Below are 21,113 nucleotides of genomic sequence, written 5' to 3'. Positions count from 1 at the left end.
AAAATGCGTCAATTTAGAACTTGTCCGAGATCTTATGAATTCCAATGATCACGCCAAGTTTCATCAGAATCGGATGAAAACTGTAGCTTCAATCCTGCTCACGAACAATTTTTAACAAATTTCAAGGCGTTCTAAGTCAAGGGCAATATCTCAAAAACCGTTCATCGGAAAAAATATGTCAAATTCGAACTTGACCGAGATCTTATCAATCTAAAGCATCTCATATAAAAACTGTAGTCTCTATAGTGCTCACAAGAAATGTTGACGGACCGACGGAACGACGGACAGGGGCGACGACAATATACGACCACATATTCATGTGGGCGTATAAAAAGTGAACCAATGCTTGATTTAGACGTCAAAATGTTACAGAGTAGGGTAACTGGTAAAGAAGATGATTGTCTGCACATATTTTCTACTAATCAACAAGTTGATGATTATAATTCTAGAATGATTGATGAAAAATGCCTGAATTCTGTGTCCATCAGTGCTCTAGATTATCGAAAGATGTTAGAACCATTAAAATGACGCTTAAAACCACATGTGTTAAAGTGACTGATACATCATTAGTGTCTTGCTTAAAAATAGGTGTAGGGTCAAAAGTTATGTTAGTAATTAATTTAAATGTTTCTACTGGCTTGATGAATGGAAGTTTTGGTCAAGTAACATTCATTCAAACTGATCAGAATAATCAAACTGACAAAATCTTTGTAAAATTTGATAATGCTAAAGTTGGAATAAATGAAGACAGTGTTCCACTGCCGCCAAATGTACCACGTGGTAGTATTGGTATTGAGAGATATGAAAGCCCTCATGTCAACTATAAGGGCGATGTTAGACGCCAGTTCCCATTACGTCTCGCCTATGCAGTTACTATTCACAAAGTACAAGGTCTAAGTCTCGATAGAGGCGTAATATCACTTCATAAAATATTCCAAGCTGGTCAAGCCTATGTTGCGTTAAGCAGAGTTAAAACATTACAGGGTCTTACAATACAAGATTTTACATATATTGTGATGAAAATGAATCCGCATTAGGAGCAATGGATACTTTTTTAAAACCCGAAAACGAGACCATATCAACTGATACTAATATAATTTTACACAATGTTCAGGGTTTATCTATTCATATAGAGGATTTAAAGAAACAAATGGTTTCCGTCTTCACCACCATCCTCGAAGCAACAGCTATGATGACACTAGAGCTTTCAAATTTTTGAAAGAAAAGGGGCACAGAGGAGTAGGAGTATATTATAAGCAAAACAAAAATGTCAACATTTTAAAAATTGGGAGTTTTAATATAGAACACATTGCTTTGAATATTTTGGATAAAAATACTAACTATTGACGTAATTGTTATCTATAGACCACCCGTTTATCGATTAGATTTATTTATCCCAATGTTAGAAAGATTATTAGTTAAATTACAAGAAACTGGTTCAGACTATGTTATTATGGGGGATTTCAACCAAAATATCTTGGAGGGTCATTTGTCTATACTAAATTGTTTTCAAAAATTTGGTTTTCAACAACTTGTTCAGCATTACACTACTGAAAGTGGGACACTTATAGATCATGTTTATATCAGTGAAGAAATTCCCTCACATAATGTTCACATTTCACACATACCTGTATATTATGACTACCATGAAACTATCAAAATAACCATACGATAAGTTATATTGATACAAGATTGAATTTACCCTTTCACAAAACATTTCATTTAGTTTGGCTCTTTACTAAAAGTGGTCAAGTCGACACCGGGCTTAAGAGGGTTTGAAGTTCAAAAAAGTCTTACAGCTATCAGGCAAAGTATCACAGGCCACGCTCAGTGCTGTTCACAGCTCTAGTTTATATATGTTTTTTTAATTATCTATTTTTTTTTTAACTTTTATTGCTGATATTTCTCAAATTTATCTAGAATTTCATTGAATTTTTCCAATTCTTCAACAGTTATGTTCTTATCTTCTCTTTATCTTTCGAAAAATATAAATAATATTTTAAGATATGCATTTAAGATTTCTGTTTTCTTTTTATAATAAGATTTCTGTTTTGATGTATAAACTATAGCAATCAACCCACAAGATGAAGTTTGAATAGCAGTAACTGTTGCTAATAAAGTTGGGATAAGTAGTGGAACCATTAATCCACTAGTTACAGCTGTTGCAACTGTTGTTCCTACTGTTAGAACTACACTCAGTGTTTTGAAAACAGAATCAACTCTAATCCATCTTTTCTTACATTTATTATATTGCTCTAGTTTTACTTTTAACTCGTTTTGTTTGTCTATCATGTATTGTTGTCTACTTTCGAGTTTTTAAGACATTAAATTAAGTGAATTTCTGATAACTTAAAAGTTGGATATTAGGTGCCCTCTATATCTTGGTTATTTTTCTTTCAACTGTTATAATTACTTCGGATGTAAAAATAGTAACTTTTACAGATACTAATGATATTTCTTCTTTCGAATCATTAATCTTATTCAGATGAACTGTAAATTTTGGTTTTTCAATATTAATGTCTATTTTACATCTACAAGTATATATACCACCAACTTCTTTATTATGATAACGTTCAATTATTGATGAAAATATTATACATTCTTTACCTCGTTGACTTTTGTGAATATCAATTGAGGTAAATAAATCAGGATAATATCGATGTCCGTATGAAAAACTGGTATTAACAAAATATAGCTTTACATATTCAAAGTCTGATGTTCTTAAAAACGTATAACTCTTTATTGTATCTGCTTCTTGTGGAGTTGGATTTCTAATAATGTTCATTGATGGTGAGCTTTCCGTCTCTAATATCATATCAAAATCACCTATTGAAAGAATATCGTTGTCATTGTCTGGTATTATTGACATTCTAAAGGTGTCTATATATTTTCTATTTGTTTTAGTTTCATACATAAGATTAGGCGTGTTGTTTTCATCGTTAACTTCCAAATCCTTATTTTCAACATATTCACCATCTTTGATAAATTCGAAAATCTTACAAGCGTTAAAATAGTGAGATGGATAAGAGAAGAAGACTGAATCGATTTTAACTTTTACAGGAAAAAGAATTTCAATTGGAGCTTTACCTCGGAAATTAAAGTTTCCTCAATCACTAAATATTTTTTTAACGTTTCCACTTATATATGAAAATACTTTTATTTTTGATATAAATCCATATCCTTCCAAGTGATATGTTGTTTCACCTGTAGGAATGCGCTCAGTATTTATCACAGCTAAAACTGAAGATTGAAATAATATGATTTTTTATTTTCCTTGAGTTTGTTTCTAATGTGGCTATATTTTTTTCCTGTTTTAAAACTTCGTTATTAATAGTAGTTATCTGTTGTTGAACCTCACTATCATCAATATTTTCTATCTGTTGTTTAATATGTGTTAGTTCTTTTTGTAATTCAGTTTTAAATTTAGTTTTTAGAGCAGTTGATTCCTGTTGCCATTTATCTTCACTTATACCTGGATTAATATTATCTATTAATTGTTTAAGATCTATTTTTTGTTTTGCTATCTTATCATCTAATTAAGATATTAATGAAGTTAAAGTTTGTAATTGAGTTTTATCTACTACATTTAGAAGTTGTTGTTTAATAGCATCTATTTCACTATTATCATTGAGTTCGTTTTTTAAATCAGTTAATTTTTCTTCACTTATACCTGCATTAATATTATCTATTAATCATTTAAGATCTATTTTTTGTTTTATAACCTTATCATCTGAATTAGATATAAATGATTTTAAATTTTGTAATTGACTTCTATCCACTAGATTGACTAATTGACTTTATAATATTTGGATTATTTGTGGTGTAACACCTATAGATGAATGAATTTTGTTATTGTATTCATCTAGAACCTCTGGTAATGTTTTATGCCATTTTTGAGATTTCAATTCCGAGAACTTTTTGAATAATTTTTTAGAGTTCTATTATATCTCTCAATACCTACAGCCTTACCTTCGTTATGCGTGCTGTAAATTTCAAATCCTAGAGATTTCATATTTTTGTTATAAAATTCACTTCCTTTATCTACCCATAACTTTTGAGGTCGTCTGTCGGATTGTTTCATTATTGTTTCAAATGTGTGTTTGACTGATAATCCTGTTTTGTTTTTGAGAGGAATAACCCAAGTATACTCTTCAAAAAAAGAAACGCATAATTGAATTTTGTGGCTGATAATAAAACAAACACCAAAGATAGAAAATAAGATATTTTAAGGTGGTTTAATGTCAAAACAGATTTTAAATTTCAAGTTTTTCACAGTTCATTGCACACTCGGATGAATTGCTGTGGAGTGTTTGCCCACTCCGCCTGTAACAAGTTGCTGCAGGGATTGCGGTACAGGTTGTCTTTGACGAACGTGTCTGTCCAATTCATCCCGTTGGTTCAGAATGACATCTCGAACAGGGCGTCTGGCTCTTATCCCAGCATCTTGTAGATGGTTCCGGACTGTTTGGTCTGAGATCCGACGTCTTCCAGGAATGGATGAAGCAGTTGAGGTTGCTGCTGTGAACCGGTCACGTAAATGACGTACTCTGATATAGCGATCCTGAGCAGCAGTTGTCACCCTTGGTCCGCCTGACCTAGGAAGGTCACGTGTTGATCGATGTTGTCGATTCCTATCACAAAGGCGAGAGATGGTACTCTGGGACACATTGAAGGTCATGGCTACATCTGTCTGAGATTCTCCTGCTTCTACTCGACCGTTGGCGTTGTTCCATTGGGCTTCATTTAGACGTGGCATAACTCATCCGGTTGCTGTCATAAGGTGATACTGATTTCAAAACCGAGAACCCCTGCCTTTTACAGGCTAGGTTTCATGAAAAAAGCATGCGGTATCGATTTATTCATGTGGATCGAGCCAATAAAGCAAATTCAAATTCGGCTGATATCTAGGACAGTCCCCGTAAATGACCTTTAATTAAAAACCAGTTTGTTTTAAAATCCACCTGATACAGTCCTCAATCGCTCACATAATGATCAAAATTAATTTTGATTTTTATTTATTAGAAAATTAAAAAATATATACTATGCGTTTCTTTTTTTGAAGAGTATATATCTTGTGTACAAATCTATAACTGTTAAGCAATATTTATATCCTCTTTCGACTGGCATATTAATTAAATCAGCTGACCACATTTCATCTTTTTCAAATACTTTAACTTTTAAAAAGTTTTTAGTTCTTTCATCTGCTATTCCCATACCCATTTTTATCTTTGCTTTCAAAAGTTTAATGATTAATACTCTTTGCATTCTCTCTTTAAATGTTGGATTTGGAATATTTTCAAGTTCGATCATCATTTGTCTGTCTGCTTCGTGTCTGAACTTTATGTCTTTATTTCTGTATAAAATATTATGTTTAAGTGCAGCCCCGTCAACTCTATTGACGGGTTCTTCAACTGGTTTTGGTTTATCATTTTGGTCTAATCGTAGATCTAACCTTGTACCTGGACCAGTGTAATTATGACCGGTAAGATGTTTTTCTCCAGGATATTTTGCCCATGGAAAGCCAGGAAGAGAACATAATGATTTTTGAATGTCAGAACCGAAATAAGTTTTAGGAGTTTGAGCAATTATCATAGCCATTTTTATCTAATAATTTTAAAACCATTGCCTTTTTTATTTTCTAGTCTTTTATTTCGCATTTCTCTTATATTATGTTGTAATTCTTTCAACTCGTTAGATCTTTTCACTGCAGCGCTTATATTTACTCCTGCTTTTGCAACAGATCCAAGAGCTTGGGCTTTTGAGGAAATGAGGGATTTGTTGTTTGAGAAAAAGTTGGCTACTTTTGGGATGAGAGTTGATAGAGCTGAAAAGAGACCATCTCCTTCGAATTTGCGTTGTTCATGTTTTAAAATTAAACTCATTCTGTTTTTAAATGAGTTAATTTAATGAAGAAATGTACTTCTAGTTTTTATATTTAATAAATATTCAACTATTGAGCAAAGAAATGATTGGGGCCATCATAAAAGTACATATATTGGGGACACCCCCCGGTTTTTTCCTTTCAGTCGTGTTAATACTTCAAAAACTATAATTTTCAAGCAAAAACCGGGGGATGAGTAGTATATGAGTATATATATTGGGGGCACCTCCTGGTTTTGTTATATACTCATATACTACTGGCCAACACTATCAATATCAGTATCATTACAACCTTTACTGACCTTGTCTACATACTAAAATCAAACAGTACCAATATCTGAATTACTGACCTCTACTACATACTACAGTCAAACACTGTCAATATCTGTATCATTACTGACCTCTACTACAAACTACAGTCAAACACTGACAATATCTGTAACATTACTGACCTCTTCTGTATACTAGTTTCAAACACGGGTATTTCTGATACATGTGAATTTGAAGGCTCAAATTTTGACGGTGAGCTGTGAACACTATTACTGATTGGCTTAGCTAAAACAATCCTGTTTCAGAGACTTAAGTACGATTTGTCAAAAAATTGGCGTTACCGTTCCTTTAAAAAACAAATTTGTCCTGGTCACAATAAAATTGTTCCATGCTGCATGAATCGAGTTGAAAAGTGAGCCCTGTTTCCACTTTTTTGCAGTTTTCACATAATTTATTTGTTTGTTTCGAAGTCCATGTTAATTCTGGACACTAAGAAATATAGAATCATTTAGAGAAAAAACACTAGCGGACGGGTCCTTTTTAAATTTATAAGTGACCAAGTTTGACAATTGAACACATATTTAAACATTTTGTCTAAACTTTGTGGATTATGGATTATTTTGTCACAAAATATTGTGGAGCGAACGGACCCAGGGCGAACGAACTAGGAGCGAACATGAAAAAGACAGAAAATGTAAAGAGGAGAACGCACTTAGATACAGCACTTAGATAAATATGAAATTTTAACTTCATGACCTAGGCCTGCGCTTTCATGGGATTTTTATTCTCATATCACCCTTATATCCATAGGACACAACATTACAATTTTTGTGGAAATATACATTACTTATTCTGTGGCGTAGCCAAGATTTCATTAACTTAATTTCAAATCATGACTTATTTTATTTACCACACCGTGGTAAATAGCTGTAAGGGTAGTTATGGCTATTTACCATGCTTACCATGCCAGTGGTAAATAGCCACTGTCTTGAATTTTGTTTTTCAATGACCGGAAATCAAGTTAAGAAACTAGCGTAGAGGCAGAAAATCTAGATGCTCCACTTTTATTGCAATGTAACAATACTTCAAATTCGAGGAAATCTAAATATAGGTCATATAAGCTATGCACCCTTTGGCCTATCTATGACTAGGCCTATTTACGATTTAACAACATAAAGTCGAAAATGCAGTCGCTGACAATATCTCTACTGACAAGTAAAATTTTAAAAAAAATAACATGACACGCTTACTTAATTCACGTTCAAACTCGCCACAGTGCGATTGCTTAACATATTTATTGTTTCGTTTCGTCATACGTGATAAAAACATTCCAACTTTTTATTGCACCCTGCATCAGAAAAACGTGCTTTTTAATTAGCGAATATCAAGTCTCAAATGACCTGGCTGGATGGCGGAGACGGTCCTCTTACGGTGGAGGATTCAAGACACCCTCAATCAGATGCAGGCTTTAGTTCATCAGACTGTGGGTGTAAATTTCCGAATTCACGAACTGTCCGAATTGTCCGAATTGGGTCAGAAAAGACAAAAAAATCGAAACTAAAATTGCGCAAAAGGTCTTGCACAAATTCGGGAATCAAAACATTTTATATCAAAAAACTAATATTTTTTAAAAGCTTTCATTTGGTCAAAACACAATTTTTTTCTTTATTTTTCGCTAATTTACAATGATGCAGTCTATAATTGATATTTTTTATTTTTGATAAATATAATCGCTATTATTCAATTGACACTTTTTGTTGTTTTGTGATCGAAGGCGTCTTCCCATTATCTCCCTTGAATAGCAACCATGACATGTCAAGGTGAAAACTCAGTGGGAGATTTAAATCTACATTTAAAAGAAATTTGGTGTGATAACTTATAATGATGAGATCTTATACAAGTTTGAATTTGACGAGCGTTTTTGAGTTATTGCCCTTTAATCATGAAAAACACGTCATAATTTGTTTGTGAACACTATAGAAAGTACAGTTTTCATCCGCTTTATATGAAATTTGGTATGATCATTTATAATGATGAGATCTTAGTCAAGATTGAATTTGACAATTTTTCGATCAACGAAATTTGAGTTATTGCCCTTGACTTAGTAAAAACGCATTAAAATTTGTTGGCGATAGAGGTTACAGTTGATGTCAGAATTCTATTAAATAGTGTGTGTTTGTTTAAATCAACAATATCTTGCACAAATTAGATTTTTGGTATGATTTGACACAGATAGGTGACCGTCCTTGCCCTTGATATACTGAAAATGTATCTGGGAAGTGGGCGTATCTTGCTAGGCAACCACTTGTTACTATTATTATAGTATACATGTAACCTTTACCGGTTAGGCTTAGCAGCTCTTTTTTTTTAGCCATATCTCTGTGGATATAGCATGCAGGAGTAGTACTAGTAGTAAAAAGTCTAGAACAGGTTTTCACTAAATGCCACGTAACAGTAGAGGTGTGTTTCCAATCTTCTCCCGCAGCCCCCTTATCGACCAACACATTTTCTGAATGGGAAGGAGACAAGGGTGGGGAAGACATTCATGGTTGATATTCAAGGATAATGGGAAGACGCCTTCGATCACAATTGTCAATTGAATAATAGCGATTATATTTATTAAATATCAAAAATATTAATTCATAGACGGCATTATCATAAACTAGCACGGTATACACAATACATAAAGAAAGAAATTGTGATTAAAAATATTCGTTTTTTGATATAAAATGTTTTGATTCCCGAATTTGTGCACGACCTTTGGTGCAAATTTAGTTTCGATTTTTTTGTCTTTTCTGCTCCAATTCGGACAGTTCGGGAATTTGGAATTTTACACCCACCGTTCATCAGACCTTACTTTGAGATGAAGTCTGAATGAGGAGGCTCGAGGCCAGGCCTTTCGAGCTTCAAATCCGACCACCACCACTCAGTCCAGCTCCTTGTCTATCATTGTGTGATCATTTAAAGGGATACTACGTCTTAGGATGAACATAAAATTTTAATTTTGCTCAAATTTGGCCAATAACAGTATATATCCATTATTGGACTTACCTGGTGTCCTAACAATACATCAAAATCCCTCTATAATCTGATATATCCACAAAATCAAGTAATTAATTATAAAACGCTTAATGCATCCATTAAGCGATTTTCAAATCGTGAGTCTAGGAAATCCCGTGTAATTTTCAAGGGGAAGTAACTTTCAAGTGGGGTTTCCCATGTCCTTAACCTCTACTCTCGAATTGACCTCGACATTGTCAGACATATTTTGAAGACGGAATAATAATGCCTCATAGGAGATTAAGCGACCCCGCGAAAAAACAATTCATATAATTTAGAATGAATACTACACCACTAACACAATTATAATAATAATAATAATAAGTCTATTTATACAGCACCTTTCCATTCTGTAGAAGAATGCTCGAAACGCTTGTGTGCTCTTTGAAAGATTGTCTATTTGTAGCGATTAAACAACCATGTCTTTACTCGAGATTTGAAAGTGGCAAGAGATGGAGATAGTTTAATTGTCTCTAGTAATCTGTTCCATAAAGAAGCTGCTGTAAAGCTGAAGGACCTTGCTCCAACAGTTCAAAGATTAAACACTGGTATATTTAGAAGATGTTTAGTTGAAGAGCGTAGGGAACGAGTTGGTGCATAATTTGACAGTAGATCCTGTAGGTATTCTGGAGATGATTTATGAATGGTTTGATAGGTTATAGACAAAATTTGAAATCAATTCTTTCTTTTATTCGCAACCAATGTAGAGAGTTAAGAACTGGAGATATGTGGCAATGTTGAGGTACTTGAAGAACAGTCCGCGCAGCACGATTCTGTATTTTTTGAAGTTTATGTAATTGTTCAGATGGAATTCCTGTCAATAAGCTATTGCAGTAATCCATTCTTGACAATTTTCAACGAATATTAATCATCAAAAAAGTTTGTTTGTATACACCGGAAGATGATTGTTTTCTGTTTTAGTGTTGATTACCCAGACTCTATTTTTCTCAAATTGAACGGATTCATTGCTTGCTCACTTTTTAAAAAATTCTGATTATAGTTTTATGTCGCTTTTTCAAACTTATGCATATTTATTTAACCAATGGTCACTATTAAACACAAATATTAGGCACAGGACGAGTGTATTCTAAGACGTAGTATCCCTATAACAACAATAATTCATTCGCTGATAATACATAGACTAAAAGGGACAGATTCGCCATTGATTTGGATCTTGAATATACGTAAATAGTCTTCGGAAGTACTAGATATATACGAAAATCTCATAATTTCTTCAAAAACACTCAAACTAGGAATTTTACTTTCTATTTCTATATATGTCTTTTCTATCTACATGACAGAGTCTCAAGGAAAGACAAATCGACTTTTCAACTTTCAAATGAGGATAATTCTGGGCACATATAGATTTGAAGGCTCAAATTTCGATGGTGAGCTGTGAACACTACTACTGATAAGCTTATCTAAAAATTTCCGTTTCTGAGACTAAGGTGAAATCAGTCGATGGCCAATCTGTCCCTTTAATAAATGTTATTAAACTATTAATTGTTGACTAAATAGAAGTTACCTCGAAAATGTATAAGGATTATTGTGCCACAAAATTATACAATCCTAACCAAGTTTTCAAGCTCAAATGGACGTAAATCGTAATGAAATTACCTCCAAATCGTAGTAATTTGATTCAATATCGCCATCATTACGCCACAAGGGCAATAGCTCAAATTAAATATTTTTCGATTTTTTTTTTATCTTCAATAGGGTTTTCTCTAATTTCGTTAAGAATTGTCTTCTAGAAAGTTTAAGTGCTACAAAATGCGCTTGTGGATGGATGGACCGATGGACATGGCTGACGCCAATATACGCACCACATAATATGTGGGCGTATAAAAAAATACTATAGCATCAAATCTTTCCTTCTTTGCAAGATATAAAACAAGTACCTTCATTTTTTGGTTCCATTGTCATACTTTCTTTCCTTTCTAATATGGATTTAGTACCTCCCATTTGAACTCTTTTCTCAACTCTTTGAGTACATATATCTATAATTGAAAAAGATAGCTTGCCAGGCAAGGTAATGTACGCCCATTGATTTCAAATAAGAATACTTGGCAGTATAGTAACAATACCAGAATCATTCAGTCATACACTTATATCAATTGTTTTGTTTTTTTTTGATGATATTGAACAATATAACCAAGTTTTATGAAAATCTGGCATGAAATGTACGTTCTATAGGATGTTTACGAGCTAAAAATTGAAAGTGTTCTATAGAACAATAACTCATATTAAATTTTTTTTTTTGATTTTTTAGACTTTCGAAAGGGTTCATCTTTTAGTATTAATAAGCCATTTCACCAAGTTTCGTTCATCAAAAATTGTGCCTTCCAGGATGTTTCCAAGCTTGAAATTGAATGTGTTTTCAAGAACAAGGGTAATAACAAGCCAACAACAGCCATAACCTTTTGTGTGCATCGGGGAGTATTCACTTGTATTGAAGCTCTGGGTGGTGTGAATGATATTGGTCTAGCAATGTTTATCAGTTTGCATTGTAAAGCTGACAGCCCGGTTTTGTATCCTATTTTTCAACACAAACTTGGGTTATCATTACCCACAACTGCTGTAACAATATTGTATCCAGAAAAGTTTTGTTCGTGGGATTTTTGTGTCATTCCATACTTCACCAACAAGTAAACTACACAAGAAGAGTGGTATTAGCCTGCTCTTTTTCGATTTCCATATGTCGCGGGATCTTTAACATGCACAGTCTGTAGCACACGCGGCCTCGATTTATTGTCCCATCCGAACGACAAGACGCTTTATCCATGTCAGCCCCTCTTACCTGCATCACTGGCAGGGAGAAACCGGTTTGAAAAATTCGAAGGTATTATCTCGACCTATGTAGGGATTGAACCCCGGACCTTCAGGTGAGCGAGCAAGCGCCTAACTCACTGAGCCACCGCGGCTCCCTCCCCTTGTGAGAAGGTCAATTATATATACAGTCAAGTAACCTAATTTCGTGATTACCTATTTTTCGTGGATTTCCGGAAATGATTAATAATTTACATGTGTGACCTCGCGTGACCTCCGCATTTGCTTGTTTTGATAAACATTTTTTGTTTTTTGTACAATATCAGCTAGTAGAATGAATTCAGTAGTTTCAAGCAAGGTAAAATGTATTAATGTATACTTTGACAAATACAAAATGGCGGATTTCACTTATTACCAAACGTCACCATTTTTTATCGGCCGAATTTCCTTATAATCCCAAGCGGTAATCGGAATTCCAAGTGTCGTCTGCTAGAATGTAGTCCAACGAATGAAGTCATGTGATCAATTAGCGGATTCCATGTCAGCAGAAAATTTCTATGGAACACAAAGTGGACCATATTCTTATGTTGTTCAGTGACTTTTAGCAATAAATCACGCTACGTATCTTATTTTGTCAGTCACTATTTTTTTTTTAAATCGTGGTTCTTTGAAGGAATTGTCACTAGTTATAATGAATTGATATTAAAGATAAATACTAAGAGAAGTTAATTATACCACCCGATCCATACAAGGTGTTTTTCTGGACCAATTTATATAGATCAAACATTGTACACGCAAATAGGTGACGCATTCTGCCGCCGTTGCCGAGTTGGTTGCTCATGAAATATGTGTCAAAGTGAAGGATTCATAAAGAAAATGGAAATAAACCAATGTTAAATATTTTGTAGAATATCTGAGGAAACATCTAAGACATAAAATTTTTTTTTCGTTTTTTTAACTTTGACGAAATTCGGTGTTGAATCCTTATATCCACGAAAATAGGTTACACCACTGTACTTCAAGAGGGTAATTACAAAAAATAACAATGTTTTGATAAATATAGGTCAGAATTATCTTGTTAAGATTAAGGGAGATATGATTCAATTTCTAAATGTAAACAAAAGACCTTGTTCTCTCTAATTTCCAAGGCATCACAAAGTCATGAGAATTTACATCATCCAATAGGAAATCATCCAATAAATATGGAAGCCGACTGCGGCCATATTACCCTCGACTACGAGAAAGCGAGGAAAAAGGCGAGGAAAAAGGAGAAATCTTCTCGCCTTTTTTACTCTCGCTTTCTCGCCTTTTTCCTTGCCTTTTTCCTCTGGTAGTAGGGGGTGTTATTGGACTTGTAGTAGGGGATGTTATTGGATAAGTATTACAAAAGATTATTGGACTGGTAGAAGGGGGTGTCATTGGACTAGTATTACAAATGATTATTGGACTGGTAGTAGCGGGTGTTATTGGACTTGTAGTAGCTGATGTTATTGGATAAGTATTACAAAAGATTATTGGACTGGTAGAAGGGGGTGTCATTGGACTAGAATTACAAAAGGTTATTGGACTGGTAGTTGGGGGTGTTATTGGACTTGTAGTAGGGGGTGTTATCAAATTAGTATTACAAAATGATTATTGGACTGGTAGTAGGGGGTGTTATTGGATAAGTATTACAAAGATTATTGGACTGGTAGAAGGGAGTGTCATTGGACTAGTATTACAAAAGATTATTGGACTGGTAGTTGGGGGTGTTATTGGACTTGTAGTAGGGGGTGTTATTGGATTAGTATTACAAAAGATTATTGGACTGGTAGTAGGAGATGTCGCTGGTTTTGTATGGGGAGGTGATGCTGGATTGGTGGCAGGAAAATTGGTTGGACTGGTAGAAGGGGATGTTAATGGATTGGAGATTTTGTCTGGCTGGTAGTAGGGGATACCTACAGATTGGTGGTAGGGGACGCGGACGGACTGGTAAATGGAAATGTTGTCGGACTGGTGTTAGGGGTTATTTTAGAACTGGTAGTAGGCGATGGTTTTGGACTAGTAATAGGGGAGATTGGTAGACTGGTATAGTAGGGGATATTTTAGTAGTGAAGATGTTGTTGGACTGGTGGTAAGAGGTGTTGTTGGACTGGTAGAAGCGAAGGTTGTTTGATTGTTTATTATAAGTACTCTTTTTTATTTTGGAAGCCAGTAATAACGAACTTTACCAACACCAGAATCTGTGAAACAATTATAAACTGAGTAAAGATATACAGGACTTCTGATGATTCTTACTGAGTATTGTATATTTTATTTTGATATATTTTAATTTTTCTCCACAGGGAATGAAATCCATCATAAATAAGTTCCTTGACCACCATGAAAACATATATATTTTGACACCAAAATTATGTCTATTGGTGCCCTCGAAGCAAAGTTATGACAGAAATAGTATTCGGAATATCGAAAATGGCGGCCATTTTCAATTAAATTCAATTTTCATGATAATAACCTGCTCTTAGGGATTACAAACCATCATGAATGAATTCCTTGACCCTGAAAACATACATTTTGACACCAAAATTATGTCTATTGGTGCACCAGACTACTATGTATTTCTGGGTTGAAATAATTTAGAGTTGCTTCACAAATAAGACATTTCACAGTTTGAAAACGTACGTCTGATTCCATCTTGGACGTAGTCCTCCCATAAAAGTTCTCGAAGGATAATAGTGCACTGAGATTGGCTACAAACGGTGCCATGTTGGTGATTCCAAGAAATTCTCATAGTTTGCTCTTATTCTGTGGTGGGGTGAGTTCCTTTATGGTATCTATTCTTGCAGGGTCTGGGTGGACTCCATTTCTGCTATAAATCATGCCGAAGAATGGTATTTCTGTCTGTCCGATTAGACATTTTGATGAATTAAATACAAGACAATATTCACTTGCCACTCGTATTAAATGTTGTAACCACTCATTATGTTCGTTCACATCCTTACCAAATACACTAATATCGTCAGCAATACCAAAACATTCTGGGGATTTCTCCAATATTTCGTCCATTCTGAAAAATATCTTGGGGAACATTCAAGCCAAATGGTAAACGTAAAAATCGATATCTTCCATAAGGTGTATTAAAGGTTGTGAGCCACGATGAGGGCTCATCAAGAGCAATGCTCCCGTAACCAGCTTTGGCATCTAGTTTTGAGAACACAGATGATCCGTTAAATTGGTGTGTGATTTCATCCAGTGTTGGTGTCTTGTGGTAAGTGTGCTTTATAGCTTTGATTAAATCTTAAGGGTCCAGACATACCGTGAGACTTCCATCGGCCTTTTCGCTGAACGTCAAACTTTCTTACCCATTTAGTAGGCGTTACACCATCGCTTTTCGCTATGACTTCTTAGTCCACCATGGAGTTCAGTTCATTACGAATCTTGTCTTTCAGGTGAATGTCATATTTCCTTCAGTTGTGTATCACCGGGGGAACTAGTGAATCGGTGAATAAGTGATAGGGAATCTGCCACTGCTATCGGCAGTCATCTATCATTGGTGTACCAGTTGACGCTTATCAGCTTTAATTTAATGCTGGCCTATAGTTCAAGGAATGCTGGTCCTGGCGTGTCTGCGATGAAAAACTTTATGTTCTGTTCATCATACTTCACTGGGATCTCGAATGTACCGTACTGATTGATTGTTTTGCCATTGTAAGCGGTTAGTGTTACATGATCTGCTGGTATAAGTGTAGATGCTCTGGGTAACCCATACTTGTTGACTTCATCAGGGTACATCTTTCCAAATGTTGACCTTGGAAGAATGTCAGGATCTGAACCAGTGTCAACTTTTGTCACCAGTGTAGCTCTGGCTTGAGGATCATGTTGCAGTTTGATAATCAGGTTTGCCTGCATGGCTTCTTTCACAGGGCCTACTTTACAGTGACGTGATGCTGAAGACAAATTTACTGAAATCGTTCTCCAGGTAGTTGACTTCAGATACATCGTCGACTTGTCGAGTCACGCTGTTCTTGAGGAGTCTCTTTTACGATACTGGCTTTGTCCTCGTCATCTGGGTGTTCTCTTAGAGTATCTTTGTTTGCTCGGACTTCTCTCTGACCTGTCGACTGTTGCTAACTCTAGCAAAATGACCATTCTTGCCGCATTTCAACACTTTGCCTGCTGTGCTGGACAGCGTTCCTCACCATGTCTGATCCACATTTTCTGCCGCTCCTGGTTTTGGCATCGACGTTGGTCAGGTCTCTACTGGAGCTTGACATCTTCTGCAAATATCCGATACTAGACTCGTGTACTTATTTACAGCATCGCTAAGAGTAAGCACGCCATGTGAACATATAAAAAGACATTGATCACAGTCGAGCCATGTAATATATAGTGATATATCTAGTAACGTGACTGCATGTAAACACAAACACACGTGAATTTTTCTCTTAACATTGATTGACCTGCATATTCTTGTGACGTAACAAGAATAATGCATTGATAAATCCTCGAGCCCTCCGTGCTATATATTCATATACAATGTAATCCTTCTCATGAGAGGGGAATTTTTTATAAGGATCAAGGTAAAGAGTTCTATAAACAGCGACCTTTGTATTTCAAACTATTCTTATATATGGATTTCACGATTTGCTATTTTAAAGAAAAAAAATAACGATGGCCAATGTAATTGTAATAGCAGCCAAGTCGTACGGGAGGTTGGCAAGTGCTATCAGTAAATATTTCTAGAGTAACATTTTCATACTACAAATGCACTGCTTTGTTTTCATAATGACTTTTTTTTCGTCGACTTCTGGTCAGAGTGCCCAGACAAAACTACTCGTCACGCATAATCTGACATCAGTCCCTGCGATAGTTAGGTGCCTATTAGGAAATAAATGTAAAATGACGCATTTTTGCCCAACAAGAAATGACGTATGAAAACGAAAACCCATCATAGGGTTTTTCAATTTTCACCTCTATTTTTCAACCGATTTTCATCTGACCTTTGTTGTTTATTTCTTGGAACTGACTGACTTTCTTATTTTCAATTTAAGCATTTGTTTCAACTTTACAATTTTATTTTGATCGATCTAAAAACTTACAGGTCAGGTACATAGACATTTAGATTGTCTAAAAAAAATCAATTTTCAAATTTTCTATATCACTTTCGCTTTTGACGTCATTCGCTTCTAAACTTTGAATTTCAACTTCCGGAATTTTAAAGATATTTGAAAAATTTGTTATGTGTCATGATAGAATTGACTATATATAAAACTTCAAATAATAAAATCCGACCAGAAGTAGAGGATCAACCGCCATAACCAATTTTTCTTTAGTTGAAATTCAGGATCAGGGTAACATTTATTTTGTGTAATTTTGATGTCTATGGAATCTACAGTCGATTGCAAACAAAAGATTGGAAGCCGAAATAGGAATTTTGATGTCAATTATTAATTTCCGGTTAAAGAAATTCAGTAAAGGCCAAAACATTGAAGGCTCATATCTCGTGACCGTGACCTTGTGACTAGCACAAAAGTTGTTGCTCCTGATGATTTTTTCCGAAGATATCTTCACTTTTGTTGTGCATCAGTAACTTCCGGTTCTACAGTCATTTGAAAATCACGATTTTTAACTTCGAAGAGCTCTGTCACCTAATTTACATACGTGACAATTTATCTTACACGTAATCTATTCTTTCAAATGATATATAACATTTGGTATTTTGATCAAAATTGTGCTTTTTAGAATTGAAAATTTTGTACTGACTCATTAGTAACTTAGTAACTGTGCGTAATTTCACAGTGTCTATAATCCACCAACAGTCACCATAGCCTTAAAAAACGTTTATCTATGAATATCTCATGATCTAATAAATTTTGAACATTATTTAACATTGTGCACATTATAACAGACAAAACAAAATTTTTGAAGTGGCGTGGCACATTTGGGTTACATTCACCTTTACCTTAAATATTTTCAATTGTTATAACTTGCAAATTTTGCAATCGTCACCCTCAAAATTTTGCATGGAAATAGTACACTATTTGCGATTGTTTGTGATAAAGCTACATTTGTTCGACCTTTTACTTTAAGATAGCTTGCCAGGCAAGGTAATATACGCCCACTGGCAGCTTTGATTTTGAATGAAAATATTTAGCATTACAGTAACAATCACCAGTATGAAATATTCAACCTTCAGTCATACACTTCTTTTGAACTCTTTAGGGCGATACTGAATAATATTGAGTATGAGTTATTTCCCTTGTTCTTGAAAACATGTTCAATTTTTAGATCGTGAAGACTCTAGAAAGCAAATATTCAATTCTTCAGCGCAGGACAGAATAATAAAACCAAGTTTTGTCAAAATCCAGCAAGAATCATGCCTTTTAGTGTTTAATAGCTAAATTTGAAAGCGTTTTCAAGAACAAGGGCAATAACTCAAACTAAATATTTTTCAATTCTTCTGATTTTCAATAGGGTTCATCCTTGGGTGATTACTAACATTCACAATAAGTTTCATCACAATCCGTCAAGAATTGTGCCTTCTAGAGTGTTTACGAGCTAATAATTTAACTCGTTTTCAAGAACAAGGGCAGTAACTCATACTAAATGTTTTTCGATTTTTCTGATTTTCAATAGGGTTCATCCTTGGGTGATTATGAACACTCATACCAAGTTTTGTCAAAATCTGTCAAGAATTGTGTCTTGTAGAGTGTTTACGAGCAATTTTGGTCCGACCGACATGGGTGACGGCAATATATGCCCCCCCCATTTCATGTGGGCATATAAAAAAGGGAATAAGTTTTACAATTTTCAAAACAGCAATTTTCGAAACTTTTAAGGCCCATATCTCTTTAATTTGACCTTTCGACCAGAACATAAGTTATTGTGCTTTACGAGATCTATTCAATAATATCTTAATTTTTGTGGGATGTTTATCATCAAGTTTCCTTAAAATCTGTCAAGAATTGTGACTTGAATGAGATTTCAAGAACAAGGGCAATAACTCATATTAAATACATTTTAGATTTTTTTAATATATATAGGGTACATCATTTGGAAATAATAAACAATTTCACCACATTTCGTTTAAAACCGTCAAGAATTGAAACTTCTGGACCTTTAACAAACTAAAAATTGAACGTGTTTTCAAGAACAAGGGCAATAAATCATACTAAATATATTTTGTTTTGTCTGATTTTCAATAGACTTCATCATAGGGTGATAACAAACATTAGCTCCAAATTTTATCAAAATCCATCAAGAAACCAGCTTTCTATCTCGTCCGTAACACATTTCCAAATAAAAATTGAATGCGTTTTCAAGAACAAGGGAAAAACTCATTAATTAATGTGTTGGCATATAAAAATGTATTTATTAACTAAATGATGTTTTTGAACTGTAAGAATATTCAATGACATGGGAAGATAACAAAGTAAGTTTAAATACTGCTTCATTATTAATAAGTTATTATTTTGATGTCTTTTAAGAGCTGCATAAGAATAATTATTACAAGTTTCCAAGAACAAGGGCAATAACACATATATTAAATATTTTTGATTCTTTTCATTTTTGATAGGGTTCATCCTTGGGGGATTACAAACATTCAGTGAATAATAAAATGTTTTGTCAAAATCCGGCAAGAATCATGCCTTTTGGTGTTTAAGAGCTAAAATTTGAAAGCATTTTCAAGAACAAGGTCAATGAAACAAATTTCGATTTTTTTGATTTTCAATATGCTTTATCCTTGGGTGATAACAAGTTTCATCAAAATCCGTCAAGAATTGTGCCTTCTAGAGTACTTACGAGCTAAAAATTGAACATGTTTTCAAAAACAAGGGCAAGAAATCATACTTAATATTATTGGAATTTTTGATTTTTAATAGGGTTCATCGTTGGGTAATAACAAACACTCACTCAAAGTTGCATCAAAAATCATCAAGAGTGCTAGAGTGTTTACAAGCTTAAAATTAAATGCATTTTCAAGGACAAGGGCAATAACTCATACTAAATATTTTTCAATTTTTCTTACTTTCGATGGTGTTCATCCTCGGGTGATTACAAACACTCACACCAAGTTTCATCAAAATCCATTTAGAATTGTGCCTTCTGAAGTGTTTACGAGAAATTGTGGACGGACCGACAGACATGGTAAACCAATTATCGTTTCACGGTTAACCAAAGCACAACACCGCTTTCACAAAATCCTTCTTTCATATGCGAAGTTTTCTCTTCGGTCTTGCATAATAAGAACAGATATTTACCTGATTTCTTCAAGGAAGACGAGGAGTCGACAGCTTCCTGCTAAAAACACAAAACATTTCATTATGAATTTTGATTATTATTGTGAATGATTGAAATTAAGACACATTACAGACATTAACAATTTTTTTCTTTTCAAATTTCTAGCTTTGTTTTGGAATAAAAATATCGATGATATTGAGTTCACTGGGCCTGAAAATTCATGCAAGTTTCTGAATCTCACTTGCACCTAGACTACCAAAAATACTGATTTAGAGCAAAATTATTAATAAACAGTTTGCGACAAATAATAAGGTCCAATTATATCACACACCATTGGTGAAATTTTTTCTTAAGGTCATACCAAAATTATTTTCTGTTCTTCTGGATTTCTTTAAAAAAAATAGCTTGCCAGACAAGGTAATATATTCCCACTGGCAGCTTTGATTTTGAATAAAAATATTTAGCAGTACAGTAACAATCACCAGTATGAAATATTCAACCTTCAGTCATACACTTCTTTTGAACTCTTTAGGGCGATACTGAATAATATTGAGTATGAGTTATTGCCCTTGTTCTTGAAAACATGTTCAATTTTTAGCTCGTGAAAACTCTAGTAGGCAAATATTCAATCTTTAGCGCGGTACTGAATAATAAAACTTTTTATCAAAATCCGTCAAGAATTGTGCCTTCGAAATTGAACATGTTTACCACTCATACCAAGTTTTGTCAAAATCCGTCAGGAATTGTGTCTTGTAGAGTGTTAACAAGCAGTTGTGGACGGACGGAGGGACATGGCCGACGGCAATATATATGCCCCCCATTTAATGTAGATTCATTTGTAGGCCTTCTATAAAGATAGCTTGCCCACTGGCAGCTGTCATAAATGATAAAACAGTCTTTAGTGACTAAAGTACAAA

At 34.3% G+C, this 21,113-nt stretch overlaps 1 protein-coding gene across 1 annotated transcript in view; it reads right to left on the bottom strand.

Moving 5' to 3' along the window:
- The window catches only part of LOTGIDRAFT_203896 (hypothetical protein), a 105,485-nt gene that overhangs the window by 32,198 nt on the left and 52,174 nt on the right, over positions 1-21,113 (bottom strand). Inside the window, exons 4-5 of the mRNA XM_009056224.1 lie at positions 20,217-20,253; positions 11,109-11,207 (exon numbers count right to left, since the gene is read on the bottom strand). Of these exons, the coding sequence (XP_009054472.1) occupies positions 11,109-11,207; positions 20,217-20,253 (136 nt within the window). The remainder of the gene's footprint in view (positions 1-11,108; positions 11,208-20,216; positions 20,254-21,113) is intronic.

Source organism: Lottia gigantea (assembly GCF_000327385.1).
Source record: "Lottia gigantea unplaced genomic scaffold LOTGIsca_27, whole genome shotgun sequence".
Lineage (NCBI taxonomy): Eukaryota > Metazoa > Mollusca > Gastropoda > Lottiidae > Lottia > Lottia gigantea.
Note: the sequence above shows the minus strand (reverse complement) of the source record. Positions and strands in the feature narration are given on the sequence as shown.